Genomic DNA, 19,883 nt, shown 5'->3' with positions numbered 1-19,883 from the left:
TAAATTCACTTGAATGTTTTCATGTGCATTTTAGATCTATTCTCACTCATCCAGCAGCAGCAGCAGCATAACAGATCTAGTCCACCAAGACCAAACCTATGTACATTCCATGAATATATATAATAAATGCTATTTAAAAATTTATTCAGAGAGTTGTCATGATTGAACTAACTTTAACAAAGATTAGTAAATACAGTAAGAAATGTATTACTCATGGTTAGTACGTGTTAGTTAATACATTAACTAATGTTTAACTGATGAACCTTATTGTAAAGTGTTACTAATGAAATCACTAATACTTGTTGAAAAAAAACAACCACTTTTTTATTTTTATTTACCAAGGCTGCATTAAATTGATAAAGTGACAGTAAAGAATTTTACATTTTTACATATGATTTCTATTTCAAATAAATGTTCTTTTGAAGCTTCTATTTATCACAGAATCCTGAAAAAATCCTCAAAAAAAAAAAAAATGTTAAGCAGCACAACTATTTTTAACATTGATAAGAAGTGCTTTTTTGGGCATAATATTGATCTAAAGGATCATGTGACACTGAAGACTAAAGTAATGGTTACTGAAAATTCACTCCTATTTTAAAATATATTATAATGGAAAACAGTTATATTAAGTTGTAATAATATTTCACAATATTACAGTTTTTACTGTATTTTTGATCAAATAAATACAGTCTTAATTGCATAAAAGATTTCTTTTAAAAACAGAAAGAAAAAATGTACAGACCCCAAACTTTTGAACAGTAGTGTATAATTTACTGTCATATTTACAATAATTTCCAGTTTTAACACATCACATCAAGCGAATGCTTTCTGCAACATAAAGGGAGTGCATATTAAATCATATTAATCATATTATCTTAAATGACTGAATGTTGACATGTTCAGAGGTGGGAATGTGTGTGCTCCAGCACATTTTTACCTCTGACTTGACACTTAGATTGTTGTCTGGTAATTTTGGTTAATTTTGAATGTTCTGTTCCTTTCACATAATAGTGCAACCTTTTTAAATATTTTAAAACATTTTGCACACAATGTATAGTGTAGATTACATAGACTTCAATTCGAACATTGTTTTATAGAGAACACTGATCAAATTGTAGGGTAATATTTGATTAAATCAGAATAAAGAAACTGACATTAATTCAAAATCAAAATAATTATTAGTTGCAGTCCTAATGGATAGTTCCAATTCTCAAATCTGATTGGATAAGCCACTTTCTTTGTAAAACAGCTAGCACGCATCAGTTGATCACATCAAGTTTTAATGCTCCAAGTTAACATATCTGAAGTATCATCTAATGAACTGTATTCTTCAGCAGAATAATTGTTCTCAGTATATACACTCTGCATATACTACGTGTTTATAGCCTAACTGTGGTAAATCAAATGTACCACACAGCATCTACTGGCATATTGTTGTAATAAATATCAATAAAACAGAACAGATCAGCAAAGACAACAGCAGAGAACACACAGCAAAGAGATCTGGGCGACAGTACAAACCAAGCTACAATTTTTTTTTCAGTAGCGTAACAGCAGTTCAGCTGTTTTCAAAATAGTGCAGCTTATCCAGTAACAAGCTATTTTTTCCAACAAGTGGTGTTATATTGCTGCTTTTATGTCACATTAGATTGCACACCCAGCTTTGCAACCAATTGTGACAGTAATCAAACACTCTGGTAGTCTGACGCTCTCCAACAGCATTGAGAAGTCGGATTCATTTTAGCGAATTGCTTAGTTTGGACTATCATCATAATATGCTGGTTCAAAGAAAGAAAATTTGATTAACCAAATCTTTTTTTGTAGTGAATATTTAAATGTTGCTGTTTAGTACTATGTTGTCAATTTAGTAATTTTTATCTGCTTAGTGTAATATGTGTATCAATACATCAGGCTCTTTTTCAGCCCTTTTTTGTGTTTGTGCCACAAAAATACTGTTCTTTTTAAATGAATCGTAAAGTAATAATTATTTAAAGAGGTCATGACATGAATTTTTTTAATTATTTTGATGTTCCTTGAGGTTAACTTATAATAAACAAAAACAAAACAAATATATATGTGAACCTTCATTCTGACCCTCTGTCTGAAATAACTCATTTTTAAGGGATGGCTTCTTTAAGACTTGTCAGTAAACGGCCACTGTTAAGACATTGCAGTATCATCGCCCCCTCACTATTGCACACAAGTGTTTTAAAAACATTATCCAAGTAAAACTGTCATTTACAGACAAAGCATTATGAAATCATTTACTTGTGGTTTGTTACTTGTAGTCATTTTTACACTTACTGTCAAAAGTTTTTCTGAAAATCCTTCAACTTTCTGAAGTCTATACAGAGATGCAAACAACCTGTTTAAACTGGATGCGTAAGCAAATGTTCTTTCACTCTTCCATTTGCTCTGTTAACAGACTCTATTGGACTCAAGTGTGTAGAACATGTCAGAAACTGAATGCACATTTGTATTCTGTACCCAGTGTAGACAGCATCAGTGATTATAATGGGTTCTTTTCTTTTTTTTTTGACGCGACACAACTCTCGCTTACAGTGTAGGCAAATGTCAGCAGTTAAAGGATTAGTTCGCTTCAGAATTCAAATTTCCTGATAATTTATCCCCATGTCCCCATGTTTTTTATCCCCATTTATCCCCATTTTCATGTCTCTTTCTTTATTCAGTCGAAAATAAATTTTTGAGGAAAAGAAATTAAGGTTTCTGAAAGAAATTAATACTTCTGAGGAAAATATTCCAGGATTTGACTTCAACAGAGTTGACTTCAACAGCTGCCAATGGGTTGAAGGTCCAAATTGCAGTTTAAATCCAGAATTAAAGGGTTTTACATGATCCCAGCCAAGGAATAAGGGACTTATCTAGCAAAATGAAAAAAAATAAAAATCAAAATTATGTACTTTTTAAACCACAAATGTTCGTCTTGCACTTGCTCTGTGATGCGGCAAGCACTGCGTAATCACGTTGGAAAGATCATGTGTGATGTAGACGGAAGTACCGAGCAAGTGTTTACAAAACGAGCATGCAAAGAATTAAAGTCAAAAGACAAAAGTCAAAAGGTCTTAAAAAAAAAAAAAAATTTATTTTTTTTTAGAAAATGACCAATTGTTTCTAGATAAGACCCTTATTTCTCATCTGGGATCGTGTAGAACCCTTTAAAACTGCACTGAAACTGCAATTTGGACCTTCAACCTGTTGGTAGCCACTGAAGTCCACTATATGGAGAAAAATCCTGGAATGTTTTCCTCAAAAGTTCCTTGGATGACAAGGGGGAGAGGAAATTATCAGGAAATTTGAATTCTGAAATGAACTAATCCTTTAAGCAACTAAACGCCAGTGGATGGGGCCTATGGTGCACCAATGCATAACTCTTCGTCTTAATTAAATAAATGCTTTGAAGCTATGAAACTTACAGGATGTTTTAATGGTACAAAGACCTCATGGTGAAAGATTAAGGCAAATTTGATTTCTCATGTCATGTCGCCTTTAATTTACAGACACTAACTCGCTTCAATGTAACTACTTTTTCTAAAATGCAGCTTGACAGTTAGCAGAGCATTAAATTCTGAGTAGCTTTCTATAGTAGCTTCCCCAACACTGATGCAATATCACCTGCCAGAGATGCAGATGTGGTGCTGAGACAGAGGTGGGTGGATGGACTTACACTGGATGGTGTCTGGGGGTGGAGGTACAGCAGCAGGACAATTTTCCTCATCACTGTTGTCTCCACATTCATTCAGATGATTACAAATCAGCGAGAGAAGTTTCAGACATCTGCCATTGGTGCAGTGGAACTTGCACTCTGCAGTAAGACAAAGAGAGAAATGTGCCTTCAAGGGTGGATGGTTAGGATTGTTATGACACAATGCGGCACTATTATACAACTAAAGGCATCACATACCAGACAGACTGAATAATTAAGTATATGCAGGTTGATGCAATGCACCACATGCAGGAAAATAACAATTACAATTTGGCTTTGGGTGGAGTGCTAAGATAAACATATTTCAAAACTTTATAGAGCATGTGAAACATTTTTACCCAGTTGCTCTTTGACTAGTCTAAACCTCAGACGGTACGCCCATAGATCATTCACAGGCTGTGTGATGGATACTGCACACAAAAATGGTATGAGTTGGCTAAAACAGTAAGCTCCAATCTGACTGGCTGATTTCTAACATTTATGGGATTCAGAGTGCACGGGTTTTTATGCTGATCTAACTGCTAGGACATGGTTTCGACTAGCGACAACTCCTTTTGACTTATAATTAATTCTTGATAATTCATTTTGTAATATTTTTAGAATTAAATTATTTGTAAACTTATAGTGTCAGCACAATAGTACAAAATAAACTACATTAAAACCAATTTTGTAAATAATGTGATGGATAAATCATTCTTAGTGATTTAGGAGTCCTCTTGACTACTCCTAACATTTCACAGATTTAGGAGCTAGTTTTAGCGTTAAAATGCTTTGTGAAATACTCTTAGAGCAAAAATTTAGGACTCCTAAAATTAGGACTGACATTATTTTTAAGAGTTTCTCCTAAATCGGCAAGTTAGGAGCTACTTTTAGCCTTAAGATGTTTTGTGAATACGGCCCCTGTCTTCCAAGGAAGAAATCACATGAGGTTTAGTGAATGATGACAATTTACATTTTTGGTTAAACTGTTCCTTTAAGGATTAAATCAACACCACTGAAAAGATAAAAATTGTAAGATAAAATAATGTTCTTTAATTGTAAAAGTCATCTGAATTTCTCCCTCCAATTAACAAAAGAGCCTCTGTTAATCTTTTGTACAGGTGCACTTTAAAAGATCCCAAGAAAGAGAACATACGAGGCAGATGTTCGGCAGGCTGCTCTGAATAAAAGAGGTCAGTGATGTTGTGATAGAGTTTTATGTGTCTCTAATCTACCCAGACTCAAGATGCGTGACCTGACGCCGCACCCGATGACATAACATCTACCATAAAACATTCACTTCAGAGCCATTATAGCGGGCAGGATTTCTGCAAGCTTGTATCAGGCTGTTTGCCGGCCGCTGTCTGGTCTGTGGCGTTAATCGCAGATTTGATCACCAGCAGGGGAAATGAGACACCATGTTTAAGACGCCAGTCTCTACACAACGCCCAAACAAACTCAAACACACTTGAATGTCTGGTTGAGGACAGACAACTATCTATCTGTCCTAAGCAGACAGCCAGGCGTGTCACTCAATTTCAGGATGAAATGTAGACCAAAGTCTGAGCCGTGCAGACATTGCTGCTATTATCGTTTTGCATTGCAATATAAACTAGATTTTTTACAATTTCTGAACAAAATATGTGTGGGTGCTTATAATATAATGCTAGGGTGCTTATAGGTTTGTGGCTTTCAAATCTTTGAAAGAACTTTTTGAGGCACTTTTTGAGTAGAACATCTGCATACTCACAAATTGTGTATTTCTTCAGGGTTTTTTTTTTTTTTTTTTACAAAGATGAACGAAACAGCCTTGCAATATCGCCAGTCAAAAATCATCCTCACCAAAAAGGAAAATAAAAACTCACTTTACATTAAGGTCAGACGCTCTCTTCCTGTCTAAGTTAGTGGTTCCTGGTCAGAATAAGCTGCTATATGCTGCCACTCAATGCAAATCTATCAGTTTTTTGCTCATTTCTTCACATTCAAGGCTAAAAACAAAGTCAAACTTACTTGTAGCAGCTTTACAAAAAACCATGATGTTAATTCTTATATCTTAATGCCTTGTAGTTGCATTTAACAGATGGGTGATAATATTGTTTACATTTTGTGACAATACACAACCAATCCATCAGTTGAGATATGCTATATAGTATGCATCACTTTACATGATAATACTTTATGTATGCGGATAAAGTTGGACATACTTATATGTCTAACTTTATAAAAATAGCTGGGAAATAATATAGTTACATTTTGTGATGAAATAAAAATTTAGATGAGCTGTATAGCGTATCACCTTTATAATTGAAAAAAAGTTATAATTTTATATCCTACTTTAAAGAGATATGCAATAATATAGTTTACATTTTTTGACGATACAACAATCGAGCAGTTGAGATTTGCAATAGAAGTACATACTGATTAAGTATACACCGATCAGGCGTATAATTTTGACCACTTGCTAAAATTGTGTCTGTCCCACTTTTGCTGCCAAAACAGCCGACCCATCGAGGCATGGACTCCACTAGACCCCTGAAGGTGTGCTGTGGTATCTGGCACCAAGGGCAGCAGATCCTTTAAGTCCTGTAAGTTGCGAGGTGAGGCCTCCATGACCTCCAATTATTCAGCACATCCCACAGATGCTCAATTGGATTGAGATCTGAGGAATTTGGAGGCCAAGTCAACACCTCAAACCCATTGTTGTGCTCCTCAAACCATTCCTGAACAATTTTTGCTTTGTAGCATGATGCATTATCCTGCTGAAAGAGGCCACAGCCACCAGGGAATACCATTTCCATGAAAGGGTGTACATGGTCTGCAACAATGCTTAGGTAGGTGGTATGTGTCAAAGTAACATCCACATGGATGGCAGGACCCAAGGTTTCCTAGTAGAACATTGTCCAAAGCATCACACTGCCTCTGCCGGCTTGCCTTCTTCCCATAGTGCATCCTGGTGCCATGTGTTTCCCAGGTAAGCGACGCACACGCACCCAACCATCCACTTGAAAAGAAAATGTGATTCATCTGACCAGGCCACCTTCTTCCATTGCTCTGTAGTCCAGTTCTGATGCTCACTGTTGCCATTTTTGGCAGTGGACAGGGGTCAGCATGGGCACCCTGACAGGTTTGAGCTACAGTAGCTCATCTTTTGGATCAGACTACATGGGCCAGCCTTCGCTCCCCACGTGCATCAATGAGTCTTGGCCACCTATGACCCAGTCGCCGGTTCACAACTTTCCTTCCTTGGACCACTTTTGATAGATACTGACCACTGCAGACCAGAACACCCCACAAGAGCTGCAGTTTTGGAGATGCTCAGTCATCTAGCCATCACAATTTGGCCCTTGGCAATTTGGCACTTGCTCAAATCTTTACGCTTGCCCATTTTTCCTGCCTATAACACATCAATTTTGAGGACGAAATGTTCACTTGCTGCCTAATATATCCCACCCACTAACAGGTGCCGTGATGAAGAGATAATCAGTGTTATTCACTTCACTTGCCAGTGGTCATAATGTAATGCCTGATTGGTGTTTACTGAATGTATCCAGGTAAGATTGGATATTTAAAGTATTTATTTTTAAAGTTGAGTTATTTTTCAAGTTAAATGTAAGTCTAATCACTTAAAATAATTAAAACTTGTCTAATCACTTAAAAAAAGCATACCTCTACTCAACAAAATGTATTATTTGAGGTATGAATAATTTCTGTATCAAAAACAGTGAAGGATGTGTAACACCAAAGTTTACTACTTCAGTTAGGAGTTTGTCTACTTCACTAATCCTATGTATAAGCAACAGTAATAGTGATTCTTTCCTTGAGGTGTGGTCATGTTACTGTAATTTTGATGAAATTTCATGACAAAAATGGACTATTATCAATTGCCAATATATGTGATACACGGCTCACACAGAAATTTCATTTGGTCAACTTGCTGAACTTGAACCCACTGTCTCGCCTCACCATAAACTCCAGATTGTGCAGATTCCAATTGAAATGAATTTCCTATGTAAAATTTTGCAGATCAAGAGTAAATGCCACCGTGCCTTTAGACTGTCATTTAGTACATTGTCAGTGTGTCTGATGCAGCAGTGTTATTGTCCTGCAGTAGAGCAGGACACTTTCTCTCACTCGCTTTCCCCCGTCTGCTCAGCCAAACTGATGCTCTCTGACCGCTCTCCGTGTCATCGGCTGCCCGTCGCACAATCGCCTGCCATTCTCATGACTCATCCGACCCTGATAAGACCTCAAACCACCCTGCGTGTCTGGGTTCTCTTCCCTGGCCCGGCTGTTGATATCACCTGCCCTCCGCTCCCCTGAAGCAGTCAGACAAGGCCATCTGTGTGCGGCCGGTTGAGATCATGGGATGCATGGGTGTGAGAGAAGCCTCAGTGCCTAAATTTACCCTGCACGTGGGATTCGGAGTCCGCCGGCAAGTTCAGGCCAAGTGTGTCAGCTGTTCATGTCTGTGGTTTGTTGTCTTTTTCATCTTAATTTTCCATTTGACATCATGAAATAGCATTCACGACCCACTTTATTTCCACAATGTGGAACAGGATACTCAACAAGAAAAAACAATGAATGGTGGGACTTGATTGGATCATGAAAAGTGGGCATTCCAGTTCAAAATGGGCTACTCCCATCTTAAAGCAGTCAATGCCTACTTTTAAAACTTTTTGACAAAGTTGACAAAGTCTTTTTGCAAAGAATCAATGTTCATCTTTGAGAGCATTGCCAAGTATCAAATGGTAATGCTTCTTTTTCAAATGATTCGCTATTATTGCAATAAATTATTACATTACCATTTACTGACATTCAATTACTTTGTCAACTATTGTCAAAAAATCAGAAAGGCTGCGCTGCCTACAACATTAGCCTAAAAATCTATGTTTAAACTGCTAATTGACTGTTGGTTAACACGTTTACCAATAGCCTGGATTGCCTGTTGAAAGTGGAAATGGAAATTCATCCTTTCTACTTTCGAAATTCATCTTATTGATCAGGGGCCGTATTCACAAAACATCTCAAGGCTAAAAGTAGCTCCTAAATTGCCGATTTAGGAGAAACTCTTAAAAATAATGGGCGTGTCAGTCCTAATTTTAGGAGTCCTAAATTTTTGCTCTAAAAGTATTTCACAAAGCATTTTAGTGCTAAAACTAGCTCCTAAATCTGTGAAACGTTAGGAGTAGTCAAGAGGACTCCTAAATCACTAAGACCAAATCACAAACAATCCTAATCCACCCAAAGACACTGAACACCATTGAGGCAATAGCGATAGAGTTGCTGAACTTTTTCTTCATAAATGCAATACATTTTGATTTGTAGATCTGAATCTACAATGAGGTGCCAAAAAATAAATCTTTAACAAATAAATAATATTGTCCGATGGATAATACCTGTGGCAGTGGTTTTCATGAGTTCACATTTACAAATGATTGAATAGAGTTAAAAAAAAAATAATAATAAATTAAGCGTATTTGGTGTGCTGTCCAAGGGGATCGAGGGCTCCGAGCTTGGAATTTAGCCCAAACCCAAAGTTCTCCCTGTATCCCCAGCTCAGAGAGAAGAACGGGGTGGCGGAGGGATGCAGAAAACTGTCAAAGTAACTATAGGCGAGTCGGCTCTCGTCTGTGTATATATTCCTCCTCTCGAGCTAATTTGACCGTTTGAATCCTCCCAAACTTTGTTTATAAAACATGATTTGTCGCTTGCGTTCTGCATTCTCTTGAGATGCAGACATCCAAGAGGCGGTCCACAATTAACTGTATATACACTAGTTTAATTAGTGACACTTAGCCTACATTTTAAAACCTTTATTTGAATATGGCAACATTTTTAATAAAAATATTTATTTGAATAGGGCAACATTTGTATTTTAAAACCTTTATTTTAATATGGAAATATGACATCTCATTCTACAATATTTCTATGATTAAATCGCTGACTCCTCCCCCATCAGCCAATCACTGTGTGTTTACTCCATAGCAACAAGGTCAACCCCACCCTTACTCTTAGCTTGAGACTTCTCTCTATTCCTTAGTAAAAGTTTGTCTCAGCAGCTTTGTGAATAGGTTTTAAGAAAAAAGCTAAGCTTAGCTAAGAACTTTTACTGCTATTTAGGAGAACTCTTAGTGGTAAGATAAAATGTTTTGTGAATACGGCCCCTGATTGTGAATGACTCATCCATTTTTAAAAAAAAAATAAAATTTGAGCTTGAAATCTTTAAATTGAAAACTTGTAAATCGACAAAATGCACTTATTAAAATATTTGACCCATTTAATAGTCTATCAATGATAAAACTGTGCTAGATGATGAGTTTTGTTAGAGAGGAGCATTGTTAAGGAGCCTTTGAGCTCCTTTATCAAAATAGACTGTTTATGAATACAACTATATAGCGATTTTCAAGTTTAAATTGTGTATGACATATAACAGTGACTGTAAAATATGTATTTTAGGTATGATAGTGGCATATTTTGAGTTTTGTTATTTGGGATAGGGTCACAGGGCTAATTTTGGGCTATTTTTGATTGGCTAGTGGACTAGTTAATTAGCCAGAATCAGATATTGTGTTTTTTGATTCTCCAAATAAACTGATACTTTGCCATCTAGTTTTGGATAAGATGTCTTGCTGCATTACACAAGTCTTGTGTACTTCTCCGCTGGATTTTTCCTCCAAGGCTGCGAAATGAGTTTTGTTCTTAATACCTTTAATCTTATTTGGACCTCGTCTCCCACACATCACGCTATATCTTTTGTCACTTTCAACACTCCCCTCCCTGTCTTTCTCCCTCAGTCTGTGTCTGTCGCCGCCTCCAGGTCTTGGCTCCTTTATTAAGAAAAGAAAATAAGAGCGAGGAAGCCTGCAAAATTTTCTGCGCCAAATTCCCCAGCACATTGAGGGGGAGCGGTGTGTGTCGTGGTGAGAAGAGAATGACCTCCGCCGGCTGAGCTTGGATAATTAAGTGTGCATGCATAGCAGAACCGAGTCAAAAAGTGCGAGACAGAGCAGCCGTCGCAATATGTTCTCACTTTATTAACATTTCAGAGTAAAATGTAAAACAGACAAGGGCTAGACGCTGTACTACATATAGCTGGTGTGATGGTCTTTTTTTAAAGTTGAAAACTATTAAGCTAATTCCGTCAGATTCTGAAACACCTTTAACTTTAGATTTAAAGTGAACGTATTAGACGGGAGTGTTTAAACAGGTCAGTCCACCGCCACGGCTCAAACCTAAAAACAAGCCCAGCAAACCAGAGTTTAACCTCCCAAGTATCGATTGTTTTTGCTCTCCCCTATCCCGTTCATTTAGTACCACCACATTCCCCGGCATTTAGCCCACGGTAAACTCCCCCAACCTATCCGAATCTCCCTACGCAAACCTGTGTGCTGTGGGCTCACAAAATGACAGGAATCGATTTGGAAGCTGTCCACACTCAAAACGCCTCTGCCATGAAACACCAACACAATTCCTTCTCCATGAAGAATACAGTGTGTGTGTGTGTGTGTGTGTGTGTGTGTGTGTGTGTGTGTGTGTGTGTGTGTGTGTGTGTGTGTGTGTGTGTGTGTGTGTGTGTGTGTGTGTGTGTGTGTGTGTGTGTGTGAGCAAGCACAGGCATCAGTAGTTTCAGTCTCTGTTGCTAGGCAAAATCATCAGCAAATTAAATCAAATCATATTGACATAAAAACAGTGGCAGCATACATTTTTTTAATTGGGATAACATGAACTTAAACAGATATTAAATCAAAAGTGACTTGACTAAACAATGCCAGAGACATGTGTCTCTGGCATATAATATATATATATATATATATATATATATACACACATATATATAACAAATTACATGACACTTGGATTGTGATTATTAGTATTTGTATAATAAGATTTACTAAGCTTCATGTTTGTCTCTCTCAAATGTTTTAAAGCAATAAAATATGTCAATTTCTGTATTTTAGTTAAACTTATGGTCAGGAATATTTCACAACACTTTTTTTAACATTTACTCATCCTCATGTCCTTAAAACCTAAATTTCCTTTATGCATGAAACACAAATGAATATATTCTGAAGAATGTTCAAGCTGCTCTTTTCCATGCAACAAAACTGAATTGATGGATCGAAAAAATTAATACATTTTTTCACAATTTATTAAAATATGGCAAACTGAAGCTTTTCTAGAGGTGACGCGTGTTAACATGCCATGTTTAAATTAAACATAAAAATGAATACAGCACACACATAATGGGTCTCATTCATGAAACACGAGCAGAACGAATTTTTGTGTAAATCGTGTGTAAAGTGGTTCTGGCGTAAATTTTCGGATTCATTAAAAGATTAGTATTTTCCAAATGTTAGTTGGTACGAAAGAAATCTACACTTGCTCCCAGCCACGCGTAAATAGTGCGTTTAACATCCGAACGTTTTGCTCATTAATAAGGCTGCATTTTAATTCACCTTAATAAGGTACATATTTATACAGCATTTTGATAAAATACTATATGTAGGAAATACATACATTTTTTCTTTTTACCTTTATTGTGAGAGCCAGTAATAGCATCTGCGGAGCACTTTAATCAAATAATTAATTGATTTCAATAGGGCTGGGCAAACTAATGGCCCCTTAATTGTTATGGAAATTGTTTCCTATAAAATGGCCAAAATCCTTCGTTTGGTGTCATAAAATGATGCCCATATATAGTTGTCAGTCGGATTTAATGGGCGGGATTTATGGTAATTGAGAATGAGCGTGCACGCGTGTTCCCTTTTTACAACTGATTGGAATTCATTAACACACACACATTTCACTATCACTTCTGACGTTTACGAAGTATTTGTGAATCAGGAGAAGAGTTTTCAGGAAGGTCTCTTTACGTGCAAATCACTCACATATTTACTCCTATATTTACTAATGTTTCATGAATGAGACCCAATGTGAACTACTTTTACGGTGCTCCACATGTTCAAGAGCATGTCTGACATTTTGCAGAATTTCCTTTGTGCTACACAGAAGTCATGTGGGTTTAGAACAAAATAAAGGTGTTAAAATGACAATAGAATGTCAATATATTTATATGTAAATATGTTTATTCTGACTAATCCTACATATCTGTCTTTATAATTTGTATATTTTTTTCTTACATTTTATTATTTGTCTTGTTATATTTGTTTGTGTACTGGAAGCTTCAATATCAAGTTAAGTTTCATGTGTGTGCAAGCACACTGGCAATAAAGCTCCTTCTGATTCAGATTTTTGTGCAAATTTTTTTTTGTGTTAAATTTCAATCCAGCTTTGTAATGTTTATTTGGTTTTGCTAGTTAAGGCATTTAATTCTGTTGTGACTTCTCTGACTGACAGGTTGCTTAAGATCGTGGGCCGGCGCTCTTTCCCCTCAGCTGGAGAGCCCATCACATGCTTTTGAACAGAATGTTCTGGTTTTTCATTTCTCTCCATGATGAATAAAATAGCAGAACATTGTGACCCCGGCTCAGCTTGGGGCCCATCCAGTTGTTAAAACAATATCCTCTACCTCAGGTCTCTCAGGAATTTTTGGATGTATGGGTCCAAATTCCACTCCAAGTTCAAATTCCACATCTGATATTAAAAACTGGATACTGGAGTATTTTCATTGTCAGCACTTGGCCGGCCCCGCACAAAGACAGAAGTTTCACTTTCTGAAAACATTCTCTTTTTTGATTTTTGTGAAACATAACCTCCTAACATGATAGTGACTCCTTGCAGTTTGAAAAGATTTAAAGGTAAGGTAGGCAATTTCGGAGAGGCTAGCAATAGCAAGCTAGCTTTAAAAGCATAAGAACCCACCCTCCCTTCAGAGCGCTATCCAAAGCCATGTCTCTTCCAAAATACATGAAAGAGCACAGCAGAGTCTACAAGGGATCAAGAGAGACATTACCTCGTGGTAAATTACCTCATGTCTCAAAGCACATAACATTACAATAATAATGAACGTAAACAACTTTAGAGCTCTTACATGAACCACCTGACTGATGCAGATTAATTTCGGTGTTGATAGAATGTCATGGGTTGCCATCTTGTTTTGGGTTAGGAGTAACTGAAAAAGGTGGCTGCTGTTTGTTTGTGGTGCTCTGTGACTGTCTGTCTACAACTCTACGCAGTCTCATGAAATGTGCTGATGTGCGTGTGATGTTTGGACGAACATTATTTGGTCCTGAGACTTCCACAGAAGATGTATATTTTTTTTTAACCTGTTAGCTTTCCACTGTACCACCAGCAGTACACATACCTTTCAAAAGAGACCAAAACCATGCATATACTCCAAATTGTTCAAGAACAGCATGCAATTTATTTTGGGTATGCCTTTCTTTTTTTTCTTTTTTTCTGCATTTTAGGCAAATTTTACAGGAATGCTAAGGGGTTAATATTTAGACCACTTCTATTTAGGGCTGTGACGGTATAATATCAGAGGTCACGTTAACTGACAATTTTCCGTTATTGATGGATTTTTTTTTAAAGCAGTGACAGAAAAAAATCTGCAGGCCGTCCGTTATGTAGCTTGTAACTGTAATTCCCACCCCTGTCCAGTAGGTGGGGAGTGCGCTCTAGTGTGGCAGCAGAGCGCGAGTCTCCAGAACAAAATGAAAATGATGCGCTTGATTACACACAGACGAGCACCCAGATTAAGTCTTTAATTCTATAATAATAAAGTTAATTATGCTTACTTACATAATTGTTTTGTTATTTTTCTTGCTGACTATAAGTTCATGGTCAACGAATGGCTTTTCCGAGGTGATATTGATAGAGGTGATATGTGATATTGTTTGCTACACTGATTGAACTGACCTGATGCAGATTTCGGTAAGATAGTATCTTTCAACTTATTCTTTGATTTTCATTCATTTTTATTTCGTTATGTACAGTAGTAAAGCGGATGATCGCATTCACTCAGAATCTGTGACGTGTTCAAGATGAAAACTTGAACACAACTTTCTTTTCATAATATAAATAAATGCATAACTAGGCCCATTTGCTTATGTTCGTGAATAAAAATGAAAATGTGGACAAAATCAGAAGCTCTTAACTTATAAAAATATAAAAATTCAAATGACGGGTAATTATTGATTATGATGGATTTTTTTACGATCCATCAAAATGACGGCGAAACGCAAGTCTAACGCAACCTCTGATATATATATAAAAAAATACAACCAAACCCCGCCGCCCTTTTGGACCCCACCACCGCAACACCGGCGGTTGTTGGTGATTTACTACCGCGGTAGTAAAATTTTGCCACCGTCACAGCCCTACTTCTATTGCTTCTATTTGACTGCTATCAGGATGTGTATAGTTTCAACAAGTATAACAAAAAGTGTTTATAAAAAAATTGCCTACCCTACCTTTAAGTCATGTATTCTCAAACAATTAAAGTGGACCTATTATGCCCCTTTATACAGGATGTAATGTAAGTCTCAGCTGTCCCCAGAATGTGTGTGTGAAGTTTCAGCTTAAAAGACCTCACGGATCATTATACTATGTTGTAAAGACACATTTGTGCAAGGAAAAACATACCATTTCGTGCTTGTGCCTTTAAATGCAACTGAGCTGCTGCTCCCCTTTCCACAATCACAGCTCCTGTCTGTGACGATCACTGTGCCAAATACTAACAAAACATCTGCTTGGTTTTGATTAACATCTATATTGTGATCACGCTCACGGACAGTGCAGTTCTTCTTCATCATCAAAGTTTATTATTTCCATGTGCTTTAAAGGTATATCAGTTTAAACCTCTAATTTATCTTCTTCTGAGCGCACACATCTGAAGCACACAAACCGAAAGCTGTCTTGTCAGATGGCATGTTGCAAGAGTATTAAACTAACTTCTCTTTTGTGTTTTTTGTTGTGCTTAAACTGTCAAACACAATGTCAAAATGTCAAAAACACACAAAGTTCACATAAACAGTCTGTTATGTCTGTGAACGTAAACAGCAGGGACAGAAATCGCATGTGTCTATTAGATCTGTGGCGCATTCTCTTCAAAAATAAAACTAATCCACTGCGATATTTCAGCTGCTCAGATGTCAGGAGTAAATGAAGACTCTTATGTTCACTCTTACATTCAACAACAAAACACCTCAATTGCTTACCAGACATTCTTGTCACTACAGCTGCTCCGGCATAGAGACAATGGCGGACAGTGTACAATTAATTCAGGGCGGAAACTATGCTAATACGGCAGTCGTGGGCGGAGCCTGAACAATGTAAATAAAAATCCACCCAGTTTTTTTAATCCCCATTAAACCTCAAAAGTTTCAAAACCCTCAAAACCCACAGAACAAGCCGCTTTCATTTGCTGAGCAATGTGACATCACGTGGAAATAATAAACTTTCATGAAGTCACATTGCTCAGAAAATGAAGACCGCTTGTTCCATGAGAATGTTTTGGTTTTTATGGGGTTTTATGGGTTTTAAAAAAAAGGAGTGGGTGGATTTTTATTATTATAGGGTGGTTGTGAACTAAGCAATATTTTGATAAGTAATTGATTTGATTTTATACTGACACCTGTGGGGATTCTTAATAAGATGCAATTGTACATCAATGCAATCTAATGATTGAGAGTGATGTTTAATGTGTGTTATGTGTGTGCTTTGTATTGTTATATTTATTTTTTTCTACTTTTGTTTTTTCTTGGCACTGTGAAGCACTTTGGACAACTAACGTTGTATTAAATTGGTGCTATATAAATAAAATACAAATACATCAATTTTAATATTTGATATATAATATGAATTTATGTGTGTAAACCTTTAAGGAGAAACTTAAATTTACTTAATTTAAGTGATTCTTACCTGTGTTATTATATGTGGCTGGGTAGTCAGCTGCCTGCATACTGCCCTTGCAGTAATGCTTTTGACTGCAGCTTTAACCAGTCCAGTAGAAAGAGCGTTGCTGTGTGACCTCCATTTTGGATCCTCTGGTTCAACTCATGTGTGGCAGTTGTTCTTTAAACCCCTCCTGGCCAGAGGAAGTGCTGGATTTGCTAAATGACCAGTTACAAAACTTACTGTGGTAAGAAATGCTTGCTAAACAAGGTAGCCTATCCTCCAAGCCATGGATATGCAGCCATGGCCAATTGTGCAAAGTTTCACTCTAAAGCTTGGAAGTGTTCGACCTGTCTGCTAGAACTGCCTTCTTTCTTTCCACTTTTCAGGCTTGGCATGTGAGTGACACAGATGCCCACAGGCACCGTCCTATCCAATGTGCCAGGGGTGTCATTCTTCTTCAGGAGTGCTGGAGTTTCATCTTAGGAGAAACTAAAAGGAAAGAGAAAGAGAGAAAAAAAAGGTTAACATGATTATATTTGAACAAGTGATTCCTGTTCCCCTTGGCTGGTTCATTTCGGAAGAGAGCCATATGGAAGACTACACTGGAGAAACAACCGTCTTTATTTGTTCAGATGCAAAAACACAGCAGGGTGGCACTTTGAAGTCTGGAGATAAATATAACTGGGGGTGGCATGCACACCTCTGAAAGTAAAATCATCTCCACTTCAAACACTACAGGGAGAAGAGAAGCCCGCTCAACAAGAAAAGGCAAATGAAACATTTTTAACAAAAAGCACAAATGTGTAGAATAAAAGTCAAAGCAAAGAATATGGATATGTGTAGGGCAGCTCTGGACACAGCAGTATGGTTTTGACGGCTCTTATTTATCAAAGCACCATGTGACAGTCAAGTCAATAGGAACCGGAGACTCTATAGCCATCTATTATAGAGGTCTACATGGGCGTCTACATTGACCCTAAAGTCTAGGAATGTACATATTTTCAAAATCGGATGCTTTAACAACTATTTGACTAATCATTCTTAAGAAAGCTCTGTATAATTAGGCTGTCCTGACTGGACATGGTTCTTAATGGGTGCTTAAATAAGGCGCATCATTACATTCAAAAACAGCTGGATGAAGCGCAGCAGAATGGTAGTGAAGTTGAAGATTTTAAAAGTTTTAGAAGTTTTAAGCGTCACTGCGGAGTCATGAACGCGGATTGACAACAGACCCGGAAGAGAAGACAATGCTGAATAGAGTCGTAGTTTTTGTTATTTTTGGACCAAAATGTATTTTTGATGCTTCAAAAAATTCTAACTTACCCACTGATGTCACATGGACTACTTTGATGATGTTTTTATTACCTTTCTGGACATGGACAGTCTACCGTACAAACATTTTCAATGGAGGGACTGAAAGCTCTCTGACTAAATCTAAAATATCTTAAACTGTGTTCCGAAGATGAACGGAGGTCTTACGGGTTTGGAACGACATGAGGGTGAGTCATTAATGACATAATTTTTGGGTGAACTAACCCTTTAAAAGATTTTAAAAAGGATTCTTTTTAACCTGAATGGTTGCACAAAAAACAGCACAAGAACCAACATAATGGACAAATACATTAATCTGAATGTGTAAGGTTGTAGCAAAGAAATGTGAAAGGGCTTAAACCAGCCCTTAAACAACCCCTGTGACCTGACCTACCAAATCATTGCAATAAAATCACTATCTTCCAGTAGTCCTTTAACAAATTTGAACAATTGCATCTTGAGATTTCTGCATTCTGTTGAATTCTGTTGTACTCAGTCCAAATGTTTTCAAACAGAAGAACTATGTTAACACTCATTAAGAAACATGTCTGCTCACTGTCTGGTCTGACCATGACCCTGAGTCTGCAAAATTATACAAATCTCAGAGTTCAGACAACCAGACAGTCAATTCTGAAAATATTTAGTTTTTCACATTCTTAGATCAGGGGTGCGTAACTCACTGCTTATCTACCATTGTACAATGCATCGTTGAGGAGAACAACTAGCTAGTCACAAAACTGTATTGTCGCAAATTTGTAATTTAACCACGTTGGTTAATGATGTCATGCAGGCGGTGGATAATAACTTATTTTAAAGGTTCAACTTTTGCATATGCCAGCCCATGTTCAAGGCATTAGACAAGCCAGTATTAACGTCTGGAACAGCACACAGACTTTATGCAAGTAAGCAACCAAGGACAATAGCGAAAAATGGCAGATGGAGCAATAATAACCGACATGATCCATGTTATTATGATATTTTTAGTGATATTTGTAAATTGTCTTTCTAAATGTTTCGTTAACATGTTGCTAATGTACTGTTAAATGTGGTTAAAGTTACCATCGTTTCTTACTGTATTCACGGAGACCTGATCCATGTCATTATTTTCATTTTTTAAAAACTTGCAGTGTGTATAATGCATAAACACATCTTCATTCTTTATAAATCTCTCCAACAGTGTGTAATGTTAGCTTTAGCCATGGAGCACTATCAAACTCATTCAGAATCAAATGTAAACATTCAAATAAATACTATACTTACATGATCCGATATGCTACATTACAAACACTTTGTAAAGATCCATTTTGAGGGTTATATTAGCTGTGTGAACTTTGTTTATGCAATGTATTACAGAGTTGCGAGCTTGGGGGCGGGGGCGGGAGCGCGAGCGTTTAAAGGGGACACGCACTGAAACGGCACATTTATAATTATGCCCCAAAACAGCCAGTTAAAAAATTGAATACAAAAAATAATCTATGGGGTATTTTGAGCTGAAACGTCACAGACACATTCAGGAGACAACTTAGACTTATATTACATCTTGTGAAAAAGCGTTCTAGGGCACCTTTAAGTAATCAGTTTGAAATCGAGTTAATGCAAGATTTTTTTGCTACAAATCACAGACATGAAATCTGAGGACTAATTCTCTTATTTTCCTCAGTTATTTTGCTTTGTTTAAAGATTCAATCATAGGCTCTTTCTTATGTACTAGAGCATGTATGATCATGCACACTCTTTAAAACGGCACTTTAAATCTCTCGACAAACCAAAAAGATTAAAAATTAAATATATAGATTGGACTGAATGTCGGCTTTCTTACTTTGCTCAAGATAGGGATTTATTAAGTCCACGTTTAACTCAAGGATGAGAATGTCTAATTTGAAAAACAGTGAAGTTGATTTGTACTGATAAGGATGTGTAGGAAGTTAGGAAGGAGTGTGAGTGAAGTTTTCTTTTTGTCCCCAGGACAGAGTTTGTTCATTGTTTGACTGACAGCTCCGATATCAGTCAGCATGCACAAGCCAAGACGCTCTCTCATTCCTCTCCTCCTTCTTGAGGACAGTTCCTC

General features: G+C 37.0%; 1 protein-coding gene across 2 annotated transcripts in view; it reads right to left on the bottom strand.

Annotated features, from left to right (window-relative positions):
* Positions 1–19,883, bottom strand: part of ldlrad4a (low density lipoprotein receptor class A domain containing 4a) — a 105,498-nt gene that overhangs the window by 53,654 nt on the left and 31,961 nt on the right. For both annotated transcript variants that reach the window (XM_067412188.1, XM_067412189.1), the window contains exons 2-3: positions 16,529–16,993; positions 3,686–3,823 (exon numbers count right to left, since the gene is read on the bottom strand). In XM_067412188.1, the coding sequence (XP_067268289.1) occupies positions 3,686–3,823; positions 16,529–16,568 (178 nt within the window). In that variant the 5' untranslated portion in view covers positions 16,569–16,993. The remainder of the gene's footprint in view (positions 1–3,685; positions 3,824–16,528; positions 16,994–19,883) is intronic.

The sequence above is a fragment of the Chanodichthys erythropterus genome, chromosome 15, assembly GCF_024489055.1.
Source record: "Chanodichthys erythropterus isolate Z2021 chromosome 15, ASM2448905v1, whole genome shotgun sequence".
Classification (NCBI taxonomy): Eukaryota; Metazoa; Chordata; class Actinopteri; order Cypriniformes; family Xenocyprididae; genus Chanodichthys; species Chanodichthys erythropterus.
The sequence above is the reverse complement of the archived record's forward strand: the minus strand, read 5'-3'. Positions and strand labels throughout refer to the sequence as shown.